Consider the following 19435-nt stretch of genomic DNA (forward strand, 5'->3'; position numbering starts at 1 on the left):
CAGGTGGACGCCCGCCGCGGCCAAGGCCGTCACCCGCCATCCAGGCTCATTGGGCCCTGGGCTCCCCTCCGCCGCCCCCGCAAGACGGGCAGACGCCGCTCCCTTTGTCCCCAAGGCCGGCTCAAAGCCTACACGTTCACTGTCCCTTCCCACCACACCACCGAGCACAGGTGGCAGCGCAGGGCACGGGCCCAGCCTGGCAGTTCACTTTAAAGAATGTATCTCGTCTGAGCTCAAGGGGCTACGATGTCAAATGACGCCTCCCTGCCAGTTCCTGTCCCCCAACCCCTTCCGAGCGGCCTGGGGGGAACCTCGGTCCTCTGCTCCCAACGGCTCTCCCATCCAAACCCTCAGCACTTCCTAGGAGTCTTTTTCAGCACTCATCTCTGCACTGAATTACTTGTGCTTAGTTAGGAACTAAAAAACAGGGCAGACACTGGTTAGATCATCCCAATAATTCAGGGTTTCTGGTTTGATCTCGGGGCAAGGCACATACTAGAAGCAATCAACGAATGCTTAAATAAGCGGAACAGCAAATTGATGTTTCTGTCTGTCCATCTCTCTCCCCCTTCCTAAAACCTATCAAAAACAATTTTTTTTAAAAAAAAGGACTCAAAATACTTGGTATGGCCACAAGAGGTCAGTGGAGGGTTGACAGGAGGCCACAAGCTCAGCAGGCCAGGGTGGAGGTGCAGGTGTAGTTAAGGAAATGGAGAAAAGAAGTCAAACCTTGCACCCGGAAAGTGGTTGGCAAACTGTGGCTCGAGAGCCACATACGGCTCTTGGTCCCCTGGAGTGTGGCTCTTCCACAAAATACCAAAGCCTGGGAGGGTCTATTTTGAAGACATGGCATTAGAAGAAGTTTAAGTTTAAAAAATTTGGCTTTCTGCTGAAACAGGTTTGGCTCAGTGGATAGAGCATCAGCCTGCAGACTGAAAGGTCCCAGGTTCGATTCTGGTCAAGGGCATGTAGCTTGGTTGCAGGCACACCCTCAGTGGGGGGTTTTGCAGGAGACAGCTGATCAATGTTCCTCTCTCATCGATGTTTCTAACTATCCCTCTCCTTTCCTCTCTGTAAAAAAAATTCAATAAAAATATCTTTAAAAAAATAAAAAATAAAAAATTTGGCTTTCAAAAGAAATTTCATTCGTTGTGCTGTTGATATTTGGCTCTGTTGACTAATGAGTTTGCCGACCACTGCGCCTGGGAGAGATGAGGACATGAAGAAGGCAGAGCCAGGCACAACTCCAAGCTACTGAGACCCTCCTGCACACCGCGGGACACAGCCCCAGGGCCCCTCCTGTTCAGGAGCCACGTCTAGTGGGAGACCAAGGTCTGGGCACCTGAGAGGTCACTAGGACTCCAGAAGCTCTGTTCCCACAGGCTGAGTGAGCAGAGGGTGACCAAGGCGGGTTTCCAGGAGGCACTCAGTAAGCCCTACCTTTCTCTCCCCTTCCTTAACCACGGAAAGGCAATTTATTGATATAAACACAGAACAGAAAAAAAAAAAAAAGATGCTTAGAAAGTATCCATATGCATAAATAAATGAACTATATTTAAAATTAACTATATTTAAAAGGCAGTAACACTCTTCCATCCTCATTTCTTCTTTCTGTCACCATGTGCAGTAGAGGGTAGGAAGATCTCTCTGAGGTTGCTCCAAAGCCCATGGGAGTGGATGTTCCGGTAGGCACGGGGCTCTGCTGACCGGGCCCCGGCCGCCGGGGGGCAGTGCCGGCACCAGGCCCCGTCCCCTCGGCACCACTCGTTCGTGGTCTGGTTGGTGGCAGCCAGGAACAGTGCGAAGCACAGGAAGCCGCCCAGGAGGAAGCTCAGCACCAAGACGAAGCCCAGCAGGAAGACGATCCGCGGGAAGGTCAGGAACAGGCGCTGGGCAAAGAGCAGCGCACGTGAGGCCGGGCTGACACAGCAGGGCCAGCCCGCCCGCCCGCCAGCCCTGGTCTCACCCAGAGACTGTCAGAGCCGCCTCCAGCTCACCCCCTCCGTGCACATCTACCCACTCAACACAAGTCAGAACCATCACAGCACTGACCAAAGCCCGGGAGACACCGGTATATGCAGGAGCTCAGCATGGGATAAACCAAGGGTGTGCGCTGGAGGAAAGGGAAAGATACTCAGGAGATGGTGCTATGCCTCTTACCTTCTTATAAAAACACAAAGAAATGATGTAACTCTGAGCTCATGCATCACAATGAAATCCAGATGGACAGAAGGCCCCTCCTTCCCTCCCTCCCTCCCTCCCTCCCTCCCTCTCTCTCTCTCTCTCTCTCTCTCAAAATGGAACAGCCAGAGATACTGTGCAAGGTGCTCACTGTACAGGGCACTGAATATATGGAATGTGCATCCATGAGGCAGAGGAAGACTCCGGGACAGTCACACCATGGCACAATCAGGAGCCGACCAGATGGCCAACGTCCGTGTAATGATTTGGAAGAGATGTTGGTAATGTACTGCCCAGTGAGAAAGACAAGACGCAAGGATCACCATGGGTCCTGACTGTGCAAACACGACTCTATGGACATGTATGGCCACATGAACAGACGGAGGAAAAAGGCCTGAAATATACCCACCAAGCGACAAAGGAGGTGCCTCTGGGGAGTGAAAGTGTTGGGAGGAGAGGGGTATGTTTTCATTTCTTTTTTCCAAGATGTTTTAAATTTTTTCCCCTTCCCCACCCAGCTTTAACATATAATGGACGTATCTTTAAGGTGCACAACAGCAGTGCAAAATGTAATGATTTTCTAGCATATCTATAGAAATTACCGCCACCCTCAGTCCTGGGACGACTATAAGAAATACTAGGTGGCCGAAACCAGTTTGGCTCAGTGGATAGAGCATCGGCCTCCAGACTGAAAGGTCCCAGGTTCGATTCCGGTCAAGGGCATGTACCTTGGTTGCGGGCTCATCCCCAGTAGGGAGGTGCAAGAGGCAGCTGATCGATGACTCTCTCTCATCGATGTTTTTATCTCTCTTCCCTCCTCTTTGTAAAAAATCAATAAAATATATATTAAAAAAATATATATTAGTTGTTGGCAAGGACATGGAGAAGCAGGAACACTGTGTGCTGGCCGTGCTCCGGGAACCAGCTGGCAGTCCCTCAGATGTTGAGTTTCCCTATGACCCAGCAAGCCCACTCTCAGCTATCCAGCTCAAGAGCAATAAAAACCTACGTCCACCCAAAAACTTGTGCACAAATGCTCATAGCAGCATTATTCAAAAATATCCAAAAAGTGACAATGCCCCAATGTCCATCAAATGAAGAATGGAACAAAGTGTGGCAATCCCACACAATGGGATCTTTGCCATAACAAGAAATGAAGCACTGCTGAAACCAGTTTGGCTCAGTGGATAGAGCGTCAGCCTGCAAACTGAAAAGTCCCGGGTTCGATTCCGGTCAAGAGCATGTACCTTGGTTGCAGGCACATCCCCAGGAGGAGGTGTGCAGAAGGCAGCTGATCGATGATTCTCTCTCATCGATGTTTCTAACTCTCTGTCCCTCTCTCTTCCTCTCTGTAAAAAAATCAATAAAATATATATTTTAAAAAAAAAGAAATGAAGTACTGATTCATGCTATAGCATGGATGAACCTTGAAAAAGTTATGCTCCGTGAAAGAAGCCGATCTGAAAGGCCACATATTGTGTGATTCCATTGATAGCAAATGGCCAGAAAGGTACATCTATAGGAGCAGGAAGTGGATTAGCGGGGCCATGGCTGGGGGAGAATGGAATGGCTGAGGAAATACTTTGTCGTGATGCAATATTCTGAAATCAGGATTGATGGTTACACAACCCTGCACATACGAACATCACTGGATCGTATATTTTGAAAGAGTAAATTTTACGGCATGTGAATTATTTACCAATTTTCAAAGATTATATTATATTTCTTTTAAAAGGAATGGCTTCATGTTTTTACTGGGAAAACAAAATGTCCCTTTCCCAATTTGAAACTGAAGTCAGAAATATACAGCCCACAACAAAATAACCAGAATAACCGATTACCTGAATAAGAAAGATGGTGTCAACATCCTGGTCATCGACGTACAGGTCCAAGTCGGACATTACCACCAACCGGACCAGAAACACGGTGGTCACGACGGCCATGGCGGCAGCTGACGCCGTCAACGTCAGGAGGTAGAGGAGGAAATACCTGGCGTTCCAGGCCCCGATGCAGTTGTTCACCCACACACAGTGATGGTCGAAGCGGTGCACACACCGGTTACACACACCTGCAGACACCGGCGGTCCGATGAGACAATGGCACCACGCACCCCCGCTGACGTAGCTACAAACGGCGGTCTGAGCTGGGGGGATGGCAGGCAGCTGCTGTCACCCAGCTGTTAGGACTGCAGTGTCCAATACAGCAGGCACTCGCCCAGCCACAGGTGGGTACTGGGAACTAGATATGTGGCTACGAGAAACACTTGAAAAAATACTTTGTTGATATTAATAAATGTACAGATATTTTCCAATTTGTGAAATAACCCTTTTGAGTTCAATCTGAATACTGAGATGACGCAAGAGTTAGTGAATTTACTAAACTTAGTTTCAAAACTAATGCCTTTGCTTTAAAGCCAAATCAATTCTTCTGACAAAGGTAAAACATATTAATGTAGATGTGGATATTAAAGGAAATGACTTTTTGGTACTGATTCAATTACCAAAAAACTTATAAAAATGTTGTGAATAGCTTGGGTAAGTGAATCTGCTATTCCAACTGTAAGTTGTATGAAATCTAAATACAGATCCAGTATTTTCTTTTTTTTTATTTTTAATATATTTTATTGATTTTACACAGAGAGGAATTGAGAGGGACAGACAATTAGAAACGTCGATGAGAGAGAAACATCGACCAGCTGCTTCTTGCACCCCCCCACTGGGGATGTGCCCGCAACCAAGGTACATGCCCTTGACCGGAATCGAACCCGGGACGTTTCAGTCCGCGGGCCGAAGCTCTATCCAGTGAGCTAAACCGGTCCTGGCCAGATCCAGTATTTTCAATGAAAATTTAGGGTCTGGATGAGAGGTGCTGTAAACATAAAATACACATCAGATTCAAAGACTTAGTATGAAAAAGAATATAAATTATCCCATGAATAATTTTAAAATATATATATATTTCTGAATTGATTTCAGAGAGGAAGGGAGAGGGAGAGAGAAACAAACATCAATGATGAGAGAGAATCATTGATTGGCTGCCTCCTGAAGGCCCCCCACTGGGGATCAAGCCCACACCTAGGCTTGCACCCCGATAGGAAATTGAACCGTGATCTCCTGTAGCACATGTGTCAAACACAAGGCCCGCGGGCCAAATCCGTCCCGCCAGGCCTTGCAATGTGGCCCGCACTGCGCTGTCATCACTGCACTCCGCTGCGTTTCCATCACAATGACAGTTTATGACTGTTCAGTAAACCATTCGGCCTGCGATTTAGGCTGGATTTTAGATTTTGGCCCCTTCTCTGATTGAGTTCGACACCCCTATCCTGTAGAGAGCGCCTGGGAAGGCACACGGCATTTCTTTCCTTATTGTCAGCTGAATCCAGGCAGAGCCACGTCCCGGAAACACATATTGCCAGAGGCAGGTATGTGGTCAGCCTGACCTTCAGATCAGGCGCCAGGTTTCATTATCTAAATCCAGCCAAGCACCAGGAACAGACACGATTATCTGGGCCCAGCCAGAAGTGAGCATTGCAAAGAAGCCACAAGAATGCATATAGTCTCCTTTGTCTTGGGCTTTAGTAAAACTTCCTGGTTAAGCACAGTACCCTGCAGACACCTCTCGGGCAGCCTGCCGGTCCACGGGGCACAGGAAAGCTGTGTGCCCAGGACTGAGGGCGGCCCACTCATTAGAGAAGAATACAAGACCTCCCGCAGGCATCTGAAAGAAACCACTATGGGGCCCCTGCCAGCAGGGCTGCCCCATTCTGGGAGTCAAATGGCGTCCCCCAGGTCTGTAACATTCCCTTACAGACGCAGCCTGAGCCACTTACTGCAGTGCTTGGATCGCGCTGGCTTCCTTAGATCACAAGTAGAGCACCACCTTTTCTCTGGGAACATCACTTCATCGAACTCATAAACCTGAAGAAGCAATGCTTCATTTGCTTTTGTGATGGTGCCTGGAAAACGTTAAGGATAGATGTCAGTTTCAAGCAGGACTGGATAGTCACAAAGCCTGATCTGACAGAGCACAATGAAAACTGCCGTATTTAATAAACAACTCATTTATAATTTTAATAGCTTTACTGAGAAATTAAAAACCCCAAATCACCCATTTAAAAATGTACAATTCAAAATTCCGAGTTGTGCAATCACAATTTCAGAACATTTACATCACCTCCAAAAAGAAATCCCTTCGCCCCATTTCTCTCTCCTCCCCTAGCTTCAGGCAACCACTAACCTACACATCTGTCTCCACGGATCTGCCTTTTCTGGATACTTGTATACAGAATCAGGCAATATGTGGTCTTTTGTATATGACTTTTTTTTTTTTAATATATTTTATTGATTTTTCACAGAGAGGAAGGGAGAGGGATAGAGTTAGAAACATCGATGAGAGAGAATCATAGATCAGCTGCCTCTTGCACAACCCCTACTGGGGATGTGCCTGCAATCAAGGTACATGCCCTTGACAGGAATCGAACCTGGGACCTCCCAGTCCCCAAGCTGACGCTCTATCCACTGAGCCACACCGGTTTCGGCTGTATATGACTTCTTTCCCTAACATATTTTCAAGGTTCCCCCATGCTATAGTAGATGCAAGTACTTCCTTCCTCTTATTGCTGAAGTCATTAAATAGGCATACCACCTTTTATCTCTTCATCAGCTGATGGACATTTAATGCTTCAAGGACAGGAAAGGTATAAAGTAAAGAAATGGGAAGGGAGTAAATATCAACCAAAAGACAGATAGTATAGTAACATTAATATCAAACAAAAGAGTCTTGAAAACAATTAGCAGTGACAGAAGTTCATTATATTTTGAAAAGAAATTCAAGGAAGTGGTAATACTAATTCTAAACGTGAATGTATCTAATAAGAATACACCAGTAGCTAATAGTCACACACACATGCACACACACCAGTCTCCAAACATATTAAACAAAAACTTACAAGAAAAAGCCGAGACCGGTTTGGCTCAATAGAGCGTCGGCTTGGGGACTGAAGGGGTCCCGGGTTCGATTCCAGTCAAGGGCATGTACCTTGGTTGTGGGCATATCCCCAGTAGGGGGTGTGCAAGAGGCAGCTGATCGATGACTCTCTCTCATCGATGTTTCTAACTCTCTGTCTCTCTCCCTTCCTCTCTGTACAAAATCAATAAAATATATATTAAAAAAAAAAAAAAACTTACAAGAAAAAGTCTGTCAAATCTACTATCAGAATGAGATAACATACCTCTCATTAATAGAACAAAAAACATAGTGTGAATGTAAAAGATTTGAACATAATCAACAAATGTGATATAATGTACTTATATAGTTCTCTGTATCCAAGAACAAATTCTTTTTTAAGCACACACAGACCATTTACAAAAACCACATGCCCAGGCATAATGCAAATATCAATAGCATTTTCAAAAGAAAGTATCCTACAGACCATAATCTCTCTATGTAATAAGTGGAAGTATCAAAAATTTAAACTAAAGAATTCATATGGAAAATGTTTAACTGTTCTAAATAAACCAAGGTCAAAAAAGGAAAAAATAAAATTAGAAAACTCTTGCCGAAACCGGTTTGGCTCAGTGGTAGAGCGCCGGTCTGCGGACTGAAAGGTCACGGGTTCGATTCCGGTCCAGGGCATGTACCTTGGTTGCGGGCACATCCCCGGTAGGGGGTGTGCAAGAGGCAGCTGGTCAATGTTTCTCTCTCATCGACGTTTCTAGCTCTCTATCTCTCTCCCTTCCTCTCTGTAAAAATATCAATAAAATATATATTTAAAAAAAAATTAGAAAACTCTCAAAACTGAAAGATCATGTCCTGGCCGGTTTGGCTCAGTGGATAGAGCGTCGGCCTGCGGACTGAAGGATCCTGGGTTCAATTCCCGTCAAGGGCACAGGTTGTGGTCTCGATCCCCAGTGGGGGGACGTGCAGGAGGCAGCTGATCCGTGATTCTCTCTCATCACTAATGTTTCTGCCTCTCTCTCCCTATTCCTTCCTCTCTGAAATCAATAAAAACACACACAAAAACATGCAAAGATCATGAAGACACTAAATATCAAACCTTTCAAGGCCTTCCAGGGAATGCTAATAGTTGGCAGCACTATTAGTGAGGCCGACAGCTGAGCTGTCTATACCAAGAGCCCCCACTCACCAGGGTCGGTGAGACAGCTCAGGGTGAAGAACACCAGGTTCACGGCCAGCAGCAGGTGGGGCAGCAGAAGGTAGCACAGGGAGAAGTCCAGCTCCTGACAGTAGCCCAGGATCTCCCAGGTGTACTCCGTGTAAACCATTCCTTGTAAGACGACGTGCAGGACGAGGAAGGCATTGTTTCTGAAAGGAAGCGGCACAGGCTTGTCCCGGGGCCTCCGTGGGGATCACACAGCACTCACTGCGGACAGCCCCGGGCCAGCTGCTTCCTTTGGGCTTGAGGTGCTGTGAGAACCACCTAAGAAACGGTGTGACACAGCTGGCACAGGGCCTAGCACGTGGTCAGCACTCAAATGTTGTCTATCATCATAATCGTCTATCTTGGGAATTGAGATCTCAGTATTGGAATATGTTTCTTTTTATAGAAATGCATATCAATATCTTCCGACGTTTTTTGTTTTTAAAAAAATATATTTTATTGAATTTTTACAGAGAGGAAGGGAGAGGGATAGAGAGTTAGAAACATCGATCAGCTGCCTCCTGCACACACCCCACTGGGGATGGGCCCGAAACCAAGGTACAGGCCCTTGACCGGAATCCGGGACCCTTCAGTCTGCTAGATGATGCTCTATCCACTGAGCCAAACCGGTTTCAGCTGTTCCCACCCTTTAAATACTTCCATTTAAAAGTGCACATGGCCGAAACTAGTTTGGCTCAGTGGACAGAAAATCGACATGCTGACTGAAAGGTCCCAGGTTCGATTCCAGTGAAGGGCATGTACCTTAGTTGCGGGCACATCCCCAGTAGGGGGTGTGCAGGAGGCAGCTGACCGATGACTCTCTCTCATCGATGTTTCTAACTCTCTATCTCTCTCCCTTCCTCTCTGTAAAAAATCAATTAAAAAAAATATATATATATACATATATATACATACATATATATATATATATATATATATATATATATATTTTAAAAAGTGCACATGGCAAACCCGGAGGGGACAGGCAGATTATCTGTGAGGAGAGGCTCCGAAGCCAGGACTCTGGACCTTCCCAGCAGCTTTTCTGTAGCTGGAAGCCTCACAACCGCCACAATAAGCAGAACAAAAGAATACCGGGTGTGAAAGAGGTAATGAAGCGATCTCAGCACGACTCTCTGAAGCCGTTCAGGAGTTATAAAGGAAAATATCTAAAACAAAGAAAAGAGAAACAGTCAGTTTCATTTTTCATTCTCCCCCAACACCCAATCAGATGCCGCCCGCTCAGCTGCCAATACTGGCGATACTGTGCTTCCGCACCTAGGCAGAGAAGAGCTCTAAGAGAGAATAAAGAGGATGGCTTCCCCAGCTGGCCTTCCTTGAAGCCAGCTCCGCCATTTCCACCCTCACCACAAAGAAGGCACCATGTCAGGGTCTTCAAGCAAAGGGTGGCTGTGCAGGTACTGCTGATGGGAATGCCCCTTCTTCCCTGCCTGAGTTCAACCCTCCCTTCCAAATCCACCTCCAGGGCACCCCTTCCGCAGGGCTGCTCACCTGACTGCTCTCTCTGATCCCTGAAGGAGTGTGGGCAGCCCAATGCTCAGCCTTCTGCCCTCCACCCCCGTTTCACCCTCAGGCCCCTCCGGGCAGACACTGCTCAAACCCATGCCCAACGACAGGCATCAGATCCAGAGAAAAACAGGCACCCTTAAGAACGCTACCTTCTCAAGGCATCAATGCAGGATTACTTTTAACAATCAGGAGGGGGGAACCCCAGAAAGGACGACTGTGCCATAAATGAAAGAACAAGGGGACACATGAATAAAAATGGCATCTCTCCTCCATCCCGCCAGGAAACGGTGAACTTTGTAGACTGATGTGTCAGTTACCTGTGCGCCCCCTCGGGCCAGGCCATTCAGGTAGCGGGTTTGCAAGCAGATGCAGAGCACAACACCACCAATCAGCAGCAAAGCCAAGTAATATGAGAAGAGAACCAGGAAGTCCATCCTGGGGCTGCAGAGGAACAGAAAGAGGGTGGCGACACTGAGGGGTTCATTCCGTGTGGCTCCTATTCTCAGTCATCAACTCCCTACTCGGCTCCCAAAACAAAAGTCACCAGCCCCCGCAGAGACCAGTTTGGCTCAATGGATAGAGCATCGGGCTTGGAGACTGAAGGGTCCCGGGTTCGATTCCGGTCAAGGGCATGTACCTTGGTTGTGGGCATATCCCCAGTAGGGGGTGTGCAAGAGGCAGCTGATCCATGACTCTCTCTCATCGATGTTTCTAACTCTCTCTCTCCCTTCCTCTTTGTACAAAATCAATAAAATATATTTAAAAAAAAACACACACACACAAGTCACCAGCCCTTAAAGCACACAGGCGTGGGTGCTCGCTCTCCTTCCCAAATGCCTTAACCCAACCACCGCAGCCCGCTTTGGGGCATCTCCCATCTGCAGATTCCAAAATGCAGTGGGAAAGAATATGCAAACATGCACACTCCCCCCCCCCCCCCCCCCCAGCAACAAACCATCTGTTACTTCCTTAAACACAAACAGTCACACAGATGTGAACACAGAGCGGAGCCAACAGGATCTGGTGATGCCACTGGACTGAGCATCCCCGGAGGCGGGCAGGGGCCCAGGGCCAGGCCGCAGGAGGCAGGAAGGGCAGGCTGTGTGAGTAACTGGGGTGTTTACCGGGCCTTAGCAAGTGTGAGCCGGGCCAGACTCCCAATGGAGATAACCAACTAGAAGCTACTCATGAACCGGGAACAAGGAGCAGCCGTTCTCACCGGGTGGCTCGGGGTCTCCAGCCTACATAGTTCTTGTCTGGAGGATGATTTCCGGCGGGCAGCTCTGGCTTTCCTCCTCCCAACACTCACAGAGCTTTCCCACCGCATTTCCTCCTGCGCAGAGGCATGCGCCCGGAACCACCGGAGACCCCCGGGCTGCGCGAGGCAGCTTCCGCCCGGAGGCCGGACCTGGCTGCGGACCGGTCAGTTCACACCCGCCCGAGACACCCCGGCACAGGGGCGCGGAGGAGGCACGCGCTGTGGGACAGAATGTGACGTCGGGGCAGTCGGGGCTCCGCAGGGTGCACGGGGGGTTGGTCATTAGGCTTCCGGAGGAGAAGCTAATTGGGAAGAATTACGCTGCGAGCCTCGGATGCCTGTCCCTGAGGCGCTCACGTTGGGGACCCGCCCGAAGGTCCTCCCCGAAGCCACCCTCTATCCTAGGGTCGCGGCCGGTGGGCCTCGCGGAAGCTTGCCCCTGATCCCGGGGAGCCGGGGTGCAGAGGGGAACGATGTGGGTGCCGGGCCCCGGGCGGGGGTGAAGGGCGCCGCGTCCTCCCGCACAGCGAGGGGCAGGGCGGGAAGGGCGGCCACACAGACACACGGGCGCCCTGAGTCAGCGGGGCAGCCCAGCGCCCAGCCGAGGGCGCCTTACCTCCCAGGGCGACCCAACCGCCCGCGGCACCCCGCCCGCGCCTCCGGGGCGCGCCCCCAGAACGCCGTCGCGGCCGTGACGTCAGCGCGCGACGCTGGCGGACGGACCGACTTCCGGCGGAAGTGCGGGGGGCTGCGGCGGGGAGGAGTTTGCGGGTTGCGTTCCGCCTCATACAGGGCGCCCGTTGTTGCGCTCGTAAGCGCCTTCGGACCGTGATGGAGGCCGAAGGCTGGAAGGTCGAACTTCCGAGCGCATTTGCTACAGATCGTCCAGAAAGGCCGCCCTGGGGCTGGCGCGGCCGGGGTGGCGGAGGGGCCGAGTCAGCCTCCCCGCGCCTGCGCAAGGCCGAGCAGCACCCCCCGCGCCTGCGCAGGGCCGAGCAGCACCCCCCCCCCCCCGCCTCCCCGCGCCTGCGCAGGGCCGAGCAGCGCTCCCCGCGCCTGCGCAGAGCCGAGCAGCGCTCCCCGCGCCTGCGCAGAGCCGAGCAGCAATCCCCCCCCCCCCGCCTCCCCGCGCCTGCGCAGAGCCGAGCAGCACCGCCTCCCCGCGCCTGCGCAGAGCCGAGCAGCACGGCCCGCCTCCCCGCGCCTGCGCAGGGCCGAGCAGCGCTGCGCCTCGGCCGGCCCGTTGCCCAGCGCTCCGCCAGCCCCGCCGTGGGGGTCTTCGCTCCCGCTGTTCGGAGCAGCTCGGAACGTCCTGCCCTTGGAGCAGGGGCCGGCGCCTGACGACAAGCCCGTGGGCGGGAGAAACGCAGTCAATGAGAGCGGGTCCGGCGGTGAGCGGTGAAAAGGCTGCTTCCAAACAAAGCGCCGGAGCCGTCCCCTGCAGGGTGCCCTCTGGCTCCGAACCGCCGGCATCGGCTATTCCTGGCACCTCGGGCGCGCTGTCCCGCGGAGCCAGGCCGGCCTCCCTTTGAGGGGGAGCGTCTGATCTCCAAACACTGGCCTTCAGCTGGTTTCCTGCCGGGCTTTGCTGCCTACCCCAAAAGGAAAACTGTCTTTTCTTTTTTAGAATCTTAGCAAGCTGGTACGCTGTGTGCAGGGCCTTCAGGAGCTCACAGGCACGGAATTGGGGGCTGGGGGTGGGAGGCAGAATGCGCCCCCAGGGAGGACGGGTGTGGATGGAGCTTCAATAACATCCAGAGTGGTCTGCATCAGTCCACTGGTTAATTCTGAGTTGGAGGTTAAGTATTTAAGTTAGCTTTTTTTGTCCATAACTACAGAATTCTATTTTTGTCCCCATTCATTTGTTTCTGGATGGTTTCCATTGAGACTAATTAAAATCTTGTTTTGATCACTATGTTATATTGTGCTGGCCTGCCTTTCTTTAGTTTTTTTTAGGTTATGGAAGTAATGAAACTTATGTTTGTAAAAGATTCAAACTATGCAAAACAAAAAACAGCAATCACCCCTTGACCACCACCTCTCCCAAATTCCAGTCCCTCGACGGAATTAATTACTGGTATTTAGTGTGTACCCCCCGACAACGTCCTTACACGATTATACGTACGTATTTATTCAGCAAGAATGTACTGGGTTCCCAGTGTATGCCAGGCACAATTCTAGACACTAGGAACATGGTAAAACAGAAACACCCCTGATACATGTTTACTTGATGTTTACAGCAATTGCATCACATAAATAAGAGTTCTCCATCTGGCGTGTTTTCCACTCAACAATATGTCTTGGTGGTCTTTCCACACCACTACATATATACTGAATGGCCAAGTTATTATGACCACCTGACGTTTGTAGGCAAATTAGCCGTACACTGCATCATACGGGATATGGAATCCAAAGGCCTGTTTGAACACCTTTGCTGTCTGCAGTTACCAAGAGAAGATGTTTCCAATTCGCACAGAAACACAAGGGTTGGACAATATGGGGAAAAAGTCCTGTGGTCCAATGAATCACGTTTCCAGTTGCATCATGCAGATGGCAGTGAGAATTTATCGGAAACAGCATGAAAGCATGCCCCCCACATGCATGAGTACAACCCTTCAAGCTGGAGGGGGCAGTGTTATGGTTTGGGGCATGTTTTCCTGGCATGATCGGGGCCCTTTAATTCGTGTGGAACAACATCTGAATAGCACAACATACCTAAGTATTGTTGCTGATGAAGTTCATCCTGTCATGTTGATGGCGTATCTCAATGGAGATGGCTTCTCCCAACAAGACAGTGTGCCAGGCCATGGGGCTCGTACTGTGCAGGAGTGGTTTCCAGAACATGAGGGAGACTTTGCTTAGGTGGCCCCACAATCACCAGATCGCAATCCAATGGAGCATTTGTGGGACGAAGTTAAAAGAGCCGTCAGGCAGCTGGTTCCACAACCATCAGATCTCACAGAACTGGATGGTGCTATCCATCAGGCATGGTATCAGATTCCTCGCATCACCTTTCAGCATCTCGTAGCGTCAATGCGAAGAAGAATCGCTGCAGTATTGAAGGCAAAAGGTGGCCCAACAAAGTACTGATGGGGTGGCCATAATACTCTGACCACTCAGTATATATATATTTTTAAATATATTTTATTGATTTTTTACAGAGAGGAAGGGAGGGGGACAGAGAGCTAGAAACATTGATGAGAAACATAGACCAGCTGCCTTCTGCACACCCCTTACCAGGGATGTACCGCAACCGAGGTACATGCCCTTGTCTGGAATGGAACCTGGGACCTTTCAGTCCACAGACCAGCGCTCTATCCACTGAGCCAAACCAGTTTCGGCCTCAGTGTATATTTACCGCATTGTATTTACATCACTAGGTGCATTTCATTACTTCTCTGATCCAGGACTCACCTGCCAGAATCCCAAACTCCAATGCCTGAAGGTAACAAATCAGTAGAGTGATGAAGTGGAGCAGGTGTGTTTTGTTTGAAGCAGAAATAGTTCTTTACACTGACCAAAGGATTGTTAACTTGAAATCCAGTGCTGTAAGAGTTTTTTTTTAATACCAATTTTTAAATAAATCTAATTTTTTAATGTTGGCAACTAATTAAAAAAATACTTAATATGTATTTAATATATTGTTATTGATTTCAGAGAAGAAGAGAGAAGGAGAGAGAGATAGAAACATCAATGATGAGAGAGAATCATGGATCTGCTGCCTTGGAATAGAACCTGTGACCGCCTGGTTCATAGATTGGTGCTCAACCACTGAGCCACACTGGCCGAGCAAACTAATTCAAATTTGGAAAACACTCGAGGCTAAGCAAAACAAAATTTGGCCCAATGGCTGTCAGTTTGCAACCTCTAATACAACCATCTATTGCTACACATTTAGGTTCAATTCAGTTCTTTCCTCTTCCAAACCACGCTGCAGTGGAATGGAGCTTCATGACACACAAGTGTGTGTGTGTGTGTATATATATAAATATATATATATATTATTGATTTTATTGATTTTCCACAGATTGGAAGGGAGAGGGATAGAGAGATAGAAACGTCGATGAGAGAGAAACATCGACCAGCTGCCCCCTGCACACCTCCCACTGGGGATGTGCCCGCAACCAATGTACATGCCCCTGACCGGAATCGAACCTGGGACCCTTCAGTCCGCAGACCGACGCTGTATCCACTGAGCCAAACCGGTTCCGGCGACAAGTAGATATATTTTTCTAGGTAGAATTTCTGTGCCAAAAGAACATGTAGGCATTTTTAATTTTAATAAAAAATTACTAAATTGATTTTCAACTACAAATGTCTGTCAGAGCCTGTTTTTCCAAATCCTTGCCAACATGTAATCGATCAGTTCCTTTAGTATTTACCGTTCTGATGGGTAAGATGGCTTTTTAAATTTTATTTACTCGACGGACACTTATAACACTTTCTGTGTTTGTTACTATTCTAAGCACTTTAAAATGTTTAAATGTTTACTGTTAAATCCTTATACTAATTCTGTGAGATAAATAATGCTATGCCACTTTTATAAATGAGAACATGGAGATATGAGAAGTTAAATAATTTTCCTAGAGTCTTAGAGATAGAAAGCCTTCGAGCCACAATTCAAACTTAGACTCAGATTCTTGGGCTCAAGAATCAGTGTTCTTTATGTTTTTTCTTTTTCTTTTTTTTTTAATATATATTTTCTTGATTTTTCACAGAGAGGAAGAGAGAGGGATAGAGAGTTAGAAACGTCAATGAGAGAGAATCATCGACCAGCTGCCTCCTGCACACCCCCCACTGGGGATGTGCCCGCAACCAAGATACATGCCCTTGATCGGAATTGAACCCGGGACCTTTCAGTCCGCAGGCCAACGCTCTATCCACTGAGCCAAACCGGTGCCGGCCATGTTTTTTCTTTTTTTAAAATATATTTTATTGATTTTCCACAGAGAGGAAGGAAGAGGGATAGAGAGCTAGAAACGTCAGTGAGAGAGGAACATCGACCAGCTGCCTCTTGCACACCCCCTACCGGGGATGTGCTCACAACCAATGTGCATGCCCCTGACCGGAATAGAACCTGGGACCTTTCAGTGCACAGACCAACGCTCTATCCACTGAGCCAAACCAGTTTCGGCTCAATCAGTGTTCTTAATTACTGTGCTGGGCTGTCTTAATTACAACGGGCCGATTCTGAGTGATGTTGAACATTCTATGTGTTTATTGGCCAGTTGTCTTTCCTCTATTGTGAATTCTATCATTTAGTCATTTTCACTTGAGTTGATTATCATTTTCTTGTTTGCAGTACTATTTACATATTTTTATCTGCTGGGCTTCATGAGTGTTTATATCCTAACAATGTGGTATCCTTTGCATACTGCATAGTTTATCAAACTTCAAAGTCAGGTTGGAAACCACCATTCTCATTTCCTGCTCCACAAACTCGTATGTTTTCTGGCATTTAATTTTCCCCCTCTTGTTCTTCAAATACCAAGCCTGAACCTTGACACTAGGCAAAAACACACTGCTAAAGCCCTAACTGCCTATGTACCTTGGTTGCGGGCACATCCCCAGTAGGGGGTGTGCAGGAGGCAGCTGATCGATGTTTCTCATCGATGTTTCTAACTCTCTATCCCTCTCCCTTCCTCTCTGAAAAAATCAATAAGAATTTTTTTTTTGCCAAAACCGGTTTGGCTCAGTGGATAGAGCGTCGGCCTGCGGACTGAAAGGTCCTGGGTTCGATTCCGGTCAAGGGCATGTACCTTGGTTGCAGGCACATCCCCAATAGGGGGTGTGCAAGAGGCAGCTGATCGATGATTCTCATCGATGTTTCTGACTCTCTATCCCTCTCTCTTCCTTTCTGTAAAAAATCAATAAAATATATTTAAAAAAAAAAAAAGAAAAATTTTTTTAACTGCTATGTTTAAAACTAAAAAGATCATTGGAACTCGCTAGCAGGACTGTGTCTCCTGTGAAACATGTAGCAAAGGATCCCCATTCGGAGCATTCCTGACCGCTCCCGCCGGCCCTGAAACTGGACCCGTGGTGTCAGCTTTGTACCTGCTTTCAGATCGGTTGACAGGATCAACGATCTCTTGTCCCTACGAGCATGACCGAAGCAATGCTTCGGAAACGGGACACAAGACACCATGTCTCCCCTTGCAACAGTCAAATAGCGTGCGATGCTTGTTTTAAATCTGATTTGTTGGTTGAGGGCAATTTTACAGTGGACAAAACAAAAAAAAATTTAAAGGAACATAAAAGTATTTTTGTTGGAGGGCAAGGATTGTGTCTGTATTTGTTTACTATTGTATCAATAGCAACTATTTTATTGATTAGTTCATAGTATTGATAGATGCTCAATAAAACTATGTTGAATGAGTGAAAGAACAATGATGAATTATACCCAAAGGAAATCTATATTGGGAATATCAAACAAAACATTCCTCTGACCGTAAGGGGGAGCCACAGTGCGAGCATGATGTAGGTGTGGCCGGCATGGACTTCCAGATTTTCCCTGGGCCTCTGCGACCTGGCTGCTGCCCCTTAAAGCCACCGTGTTCAGCAGCCAGGTCCAAGGGGGGTTATCAGGACAGAATCTCCACTTTCTGATCACTTTTCAACTGGTCTCAACTCCTCACCCCCACATGCTCTCTCACTTTGGCCACCAATTCCGCAGTTCCCCATCAGCTGTGGTATTTCTCAAATGAGCATTTAAGTGGACTATACTTTAAAATGATCTGGCCTGGCCAGTGCGTGAGTGTCAACCTATGAACTAGGAGGTCAGGGCATATGCCCAAGTTGCAGGCTAGATCCCCAGTGTGAGACATATAGGAGGCAATCAATGATTCTCCCTCCTCATTGAAGTTTCTGTCTCTCTCCCAGCTCCCTTCCTCTCTGGAATCAATAAGAAAGAGAAGAGCCCAGCTGGGTGTAGCTCAGCAGTTGACTGTCGACCCAGAAACCAGGAGGTCAACGGTTCAAGTCCTAGTCAGGGCACACGCCCAGGTTTCAGACTCAGTCCCCAGCGGGGGCCGTGCAGGAGGCAGCCAATCAATGATTCTCTCATTACTGATGTTTCTATCTCTCTCTCCCTCTCCCTTCCTCTCTGAAATCAATAAAAATATATTAAAAAAGAAAAAAGAAAAGAGAAGCCGCCTGACAACCGGAGAAAAGACAAGCAAGAGCTTCGGGCCGCCTGGTGGAGGGTGGTGGGTCCCTTCAGAAGAGGGTGCCGTGTGTGCTGTGCTGGTGTCATGTGTGTGCCATGCAGAAAGGGGCCCAAGAAAGCCCAGGCCGGTGTGTGAACGCCCAGAGCTGTGGGGACGGAGTGAACGGCGCTTCTGGGTGAGTGTCCCCGAGCCAGGACTTTCTTTCCACCCTCCCTGCCAGGCGATCAGGAGGGCGCGGAGCTCTGTGGGGGGCCAGGGAGACATTCCCAATGGAAAGTCACACAGTGGCTGGAGGGTGAGCTCAGGAACCGGCTTCCCAGGCTCCCATGCGGGACCTGTCTGGCTGGCCTCGTAGTTTTGGCCAGTGACTTGAGCTCTGAGTTTCGGTTTCCTCGTCTGTAAAGTGAGGATGAGAGACTCAACCTCAAGGGGCATCATGAGGATTAAATGGAGAAAAGCGTGTAAAGCACCTTCAGTCAATATTGGCCATGAATAGCCTAGCCCAGTGGTCGGCAAACTCGTCAGTCCACAGAGCCAAATATCAACAGCACAACGATTGAAATTTCTTTTTCTTTTTTTTTTAATATACATTTTGTTGATTTTTTACAGAGAGGGATAGAGAGTCAGAAACATCGATGAGAGAGAAACATCGATCAGCTGCCTCTTGCACACCCCCCACCGGGGATGTGCCCGCAACCAAGGTACATGCCCTTGACCGGAATGGAACCCAGGACCCTTGAGTCCGCAGGCCGACGCTCTATCCACTGAGCCAAACCGGTTTCGGCTGAAATTTCTTTTGAGAGCCAAATTTTTTAAACTTAAACTTCTTCTAATGCCACTTCTTCAAAACAGACTCGCCCAGGCCGTGGTATTTCGTAAAAGAGCCACACTCAGGGGCCAAAGAGCCGCATGTGGCTCACGAGCCACAGTTTGCCGACCACTGGCCCAGACGCCATCCTCCACGTTCACAAAGGTGACCGATCCAGGAGCACAAAGTCGGGAGTGTTTCTGGCACGAGGTTTGGGGTGTCAGTGTTCTGTAAGCTGCAGGTAACAGTAAACCCAGCTCAGCCTGGACTGAACAGCGCAGGAGACTCCTGGCCCAGAAAGAGGCAGGCTGCAGGAGCGATGGGGTCAT

General features: G+C 48.6%; 1 protein-coding gene across 3 annotated transcripts; it reads right to left on the reverse strand.

The window, feature by feature from the left end:
- Window positions 1–1527: 1527 nt before the first annotated feature.
- On the reverse strand, window positions 1528–12081 carry ZDHHC4 (zinc finger DHHC-type palmitoyltransferase 4). 3 transcript variants are annotated; one of them, XM_045576440.1, is made up of 8 exons: window positions 11746–12078; window positions 11091–11348; window positions 10189–10312; window positions 9437–9510; window positions 8327–8505; window positions 6011–6136; window positions 4023–4324; window positions 1528–1889 (listed from the first exon to the last, which is right to left on the reverse strand). In XM_045576440.1, exons 3-8 carry the CDS (start codon window positions 10303–10305, stop codon window positions 1599–1601), a joined length of 1089 nt encoding a protein of 362 aa, XP_045432396.1. In that variant the 5' UTR covers window positions 10306–10312; window positions 11091–11348; window positions 11746–12078; the 3' UTR covers window positions 1528–1598. The 3 variants fall into 3 exon arrangements, with proteins under 3 accessions (XP_045432396.1, XP_045432397.1, XP_036280427.1); XM_045576441.1 differs by lacking the exon at window positions 11091–11348 and having other exon boundaries at window positions 11746–12081; XM_036424534.2 differs by lacking the exon at window positions 11746–12078 and having other exon boundaries at window positions 4023–4249; window positions 11091–11739.
- Window positions 12082–19435: the final 7354 nt, after the last annotated feature.

Source organism: Pipistrellus kuhlii, unplaced genomic scaffold (assembly GCF_014108245.1).
Source record: "Pipistrellus kuhlii isolate mPipKuh1 unplaced genomic scaffold, mPipKuh1.p scaffold_m20_p_8, whole genome shotgun sequence".
In the NCBI taxonomy this organism is placed as follows: Eukaryota; Metazoa; Chordata; class Mammalia; order Chiroptera; family Vespertilionidae; genus Pipistrellus; species Pipistrellus kuhlii.

What these genes read in the sequence shown, in the direction of transcription:
- ZDHHC4 (XM_045576441.1), bottom strand. Translation starts at nt 10,305, where the DNA reads ATGGACTTCCTGGTTCTCTTCTCATATTACTTGGCTTTGCTGCTGATT. An exon ending in CATTACCTCTTTCACACCCG is followed by an intron (nt 8,506 to 9,436) that starts GTATTCTTTTGT and finishes GCTTCCTTTCAG; the next exon opens with AAACAATGCCTTCCTCGTCC. An exon ending in AGCGCGATCCAAGCACTGCA is followed by an intron (nt 4,325 to 6,010) that starts GTAAGTGGCTCA and finishes CCATCCCCCCAG; the next exon opens with CTCAGACCGCCGTTTGTAGC.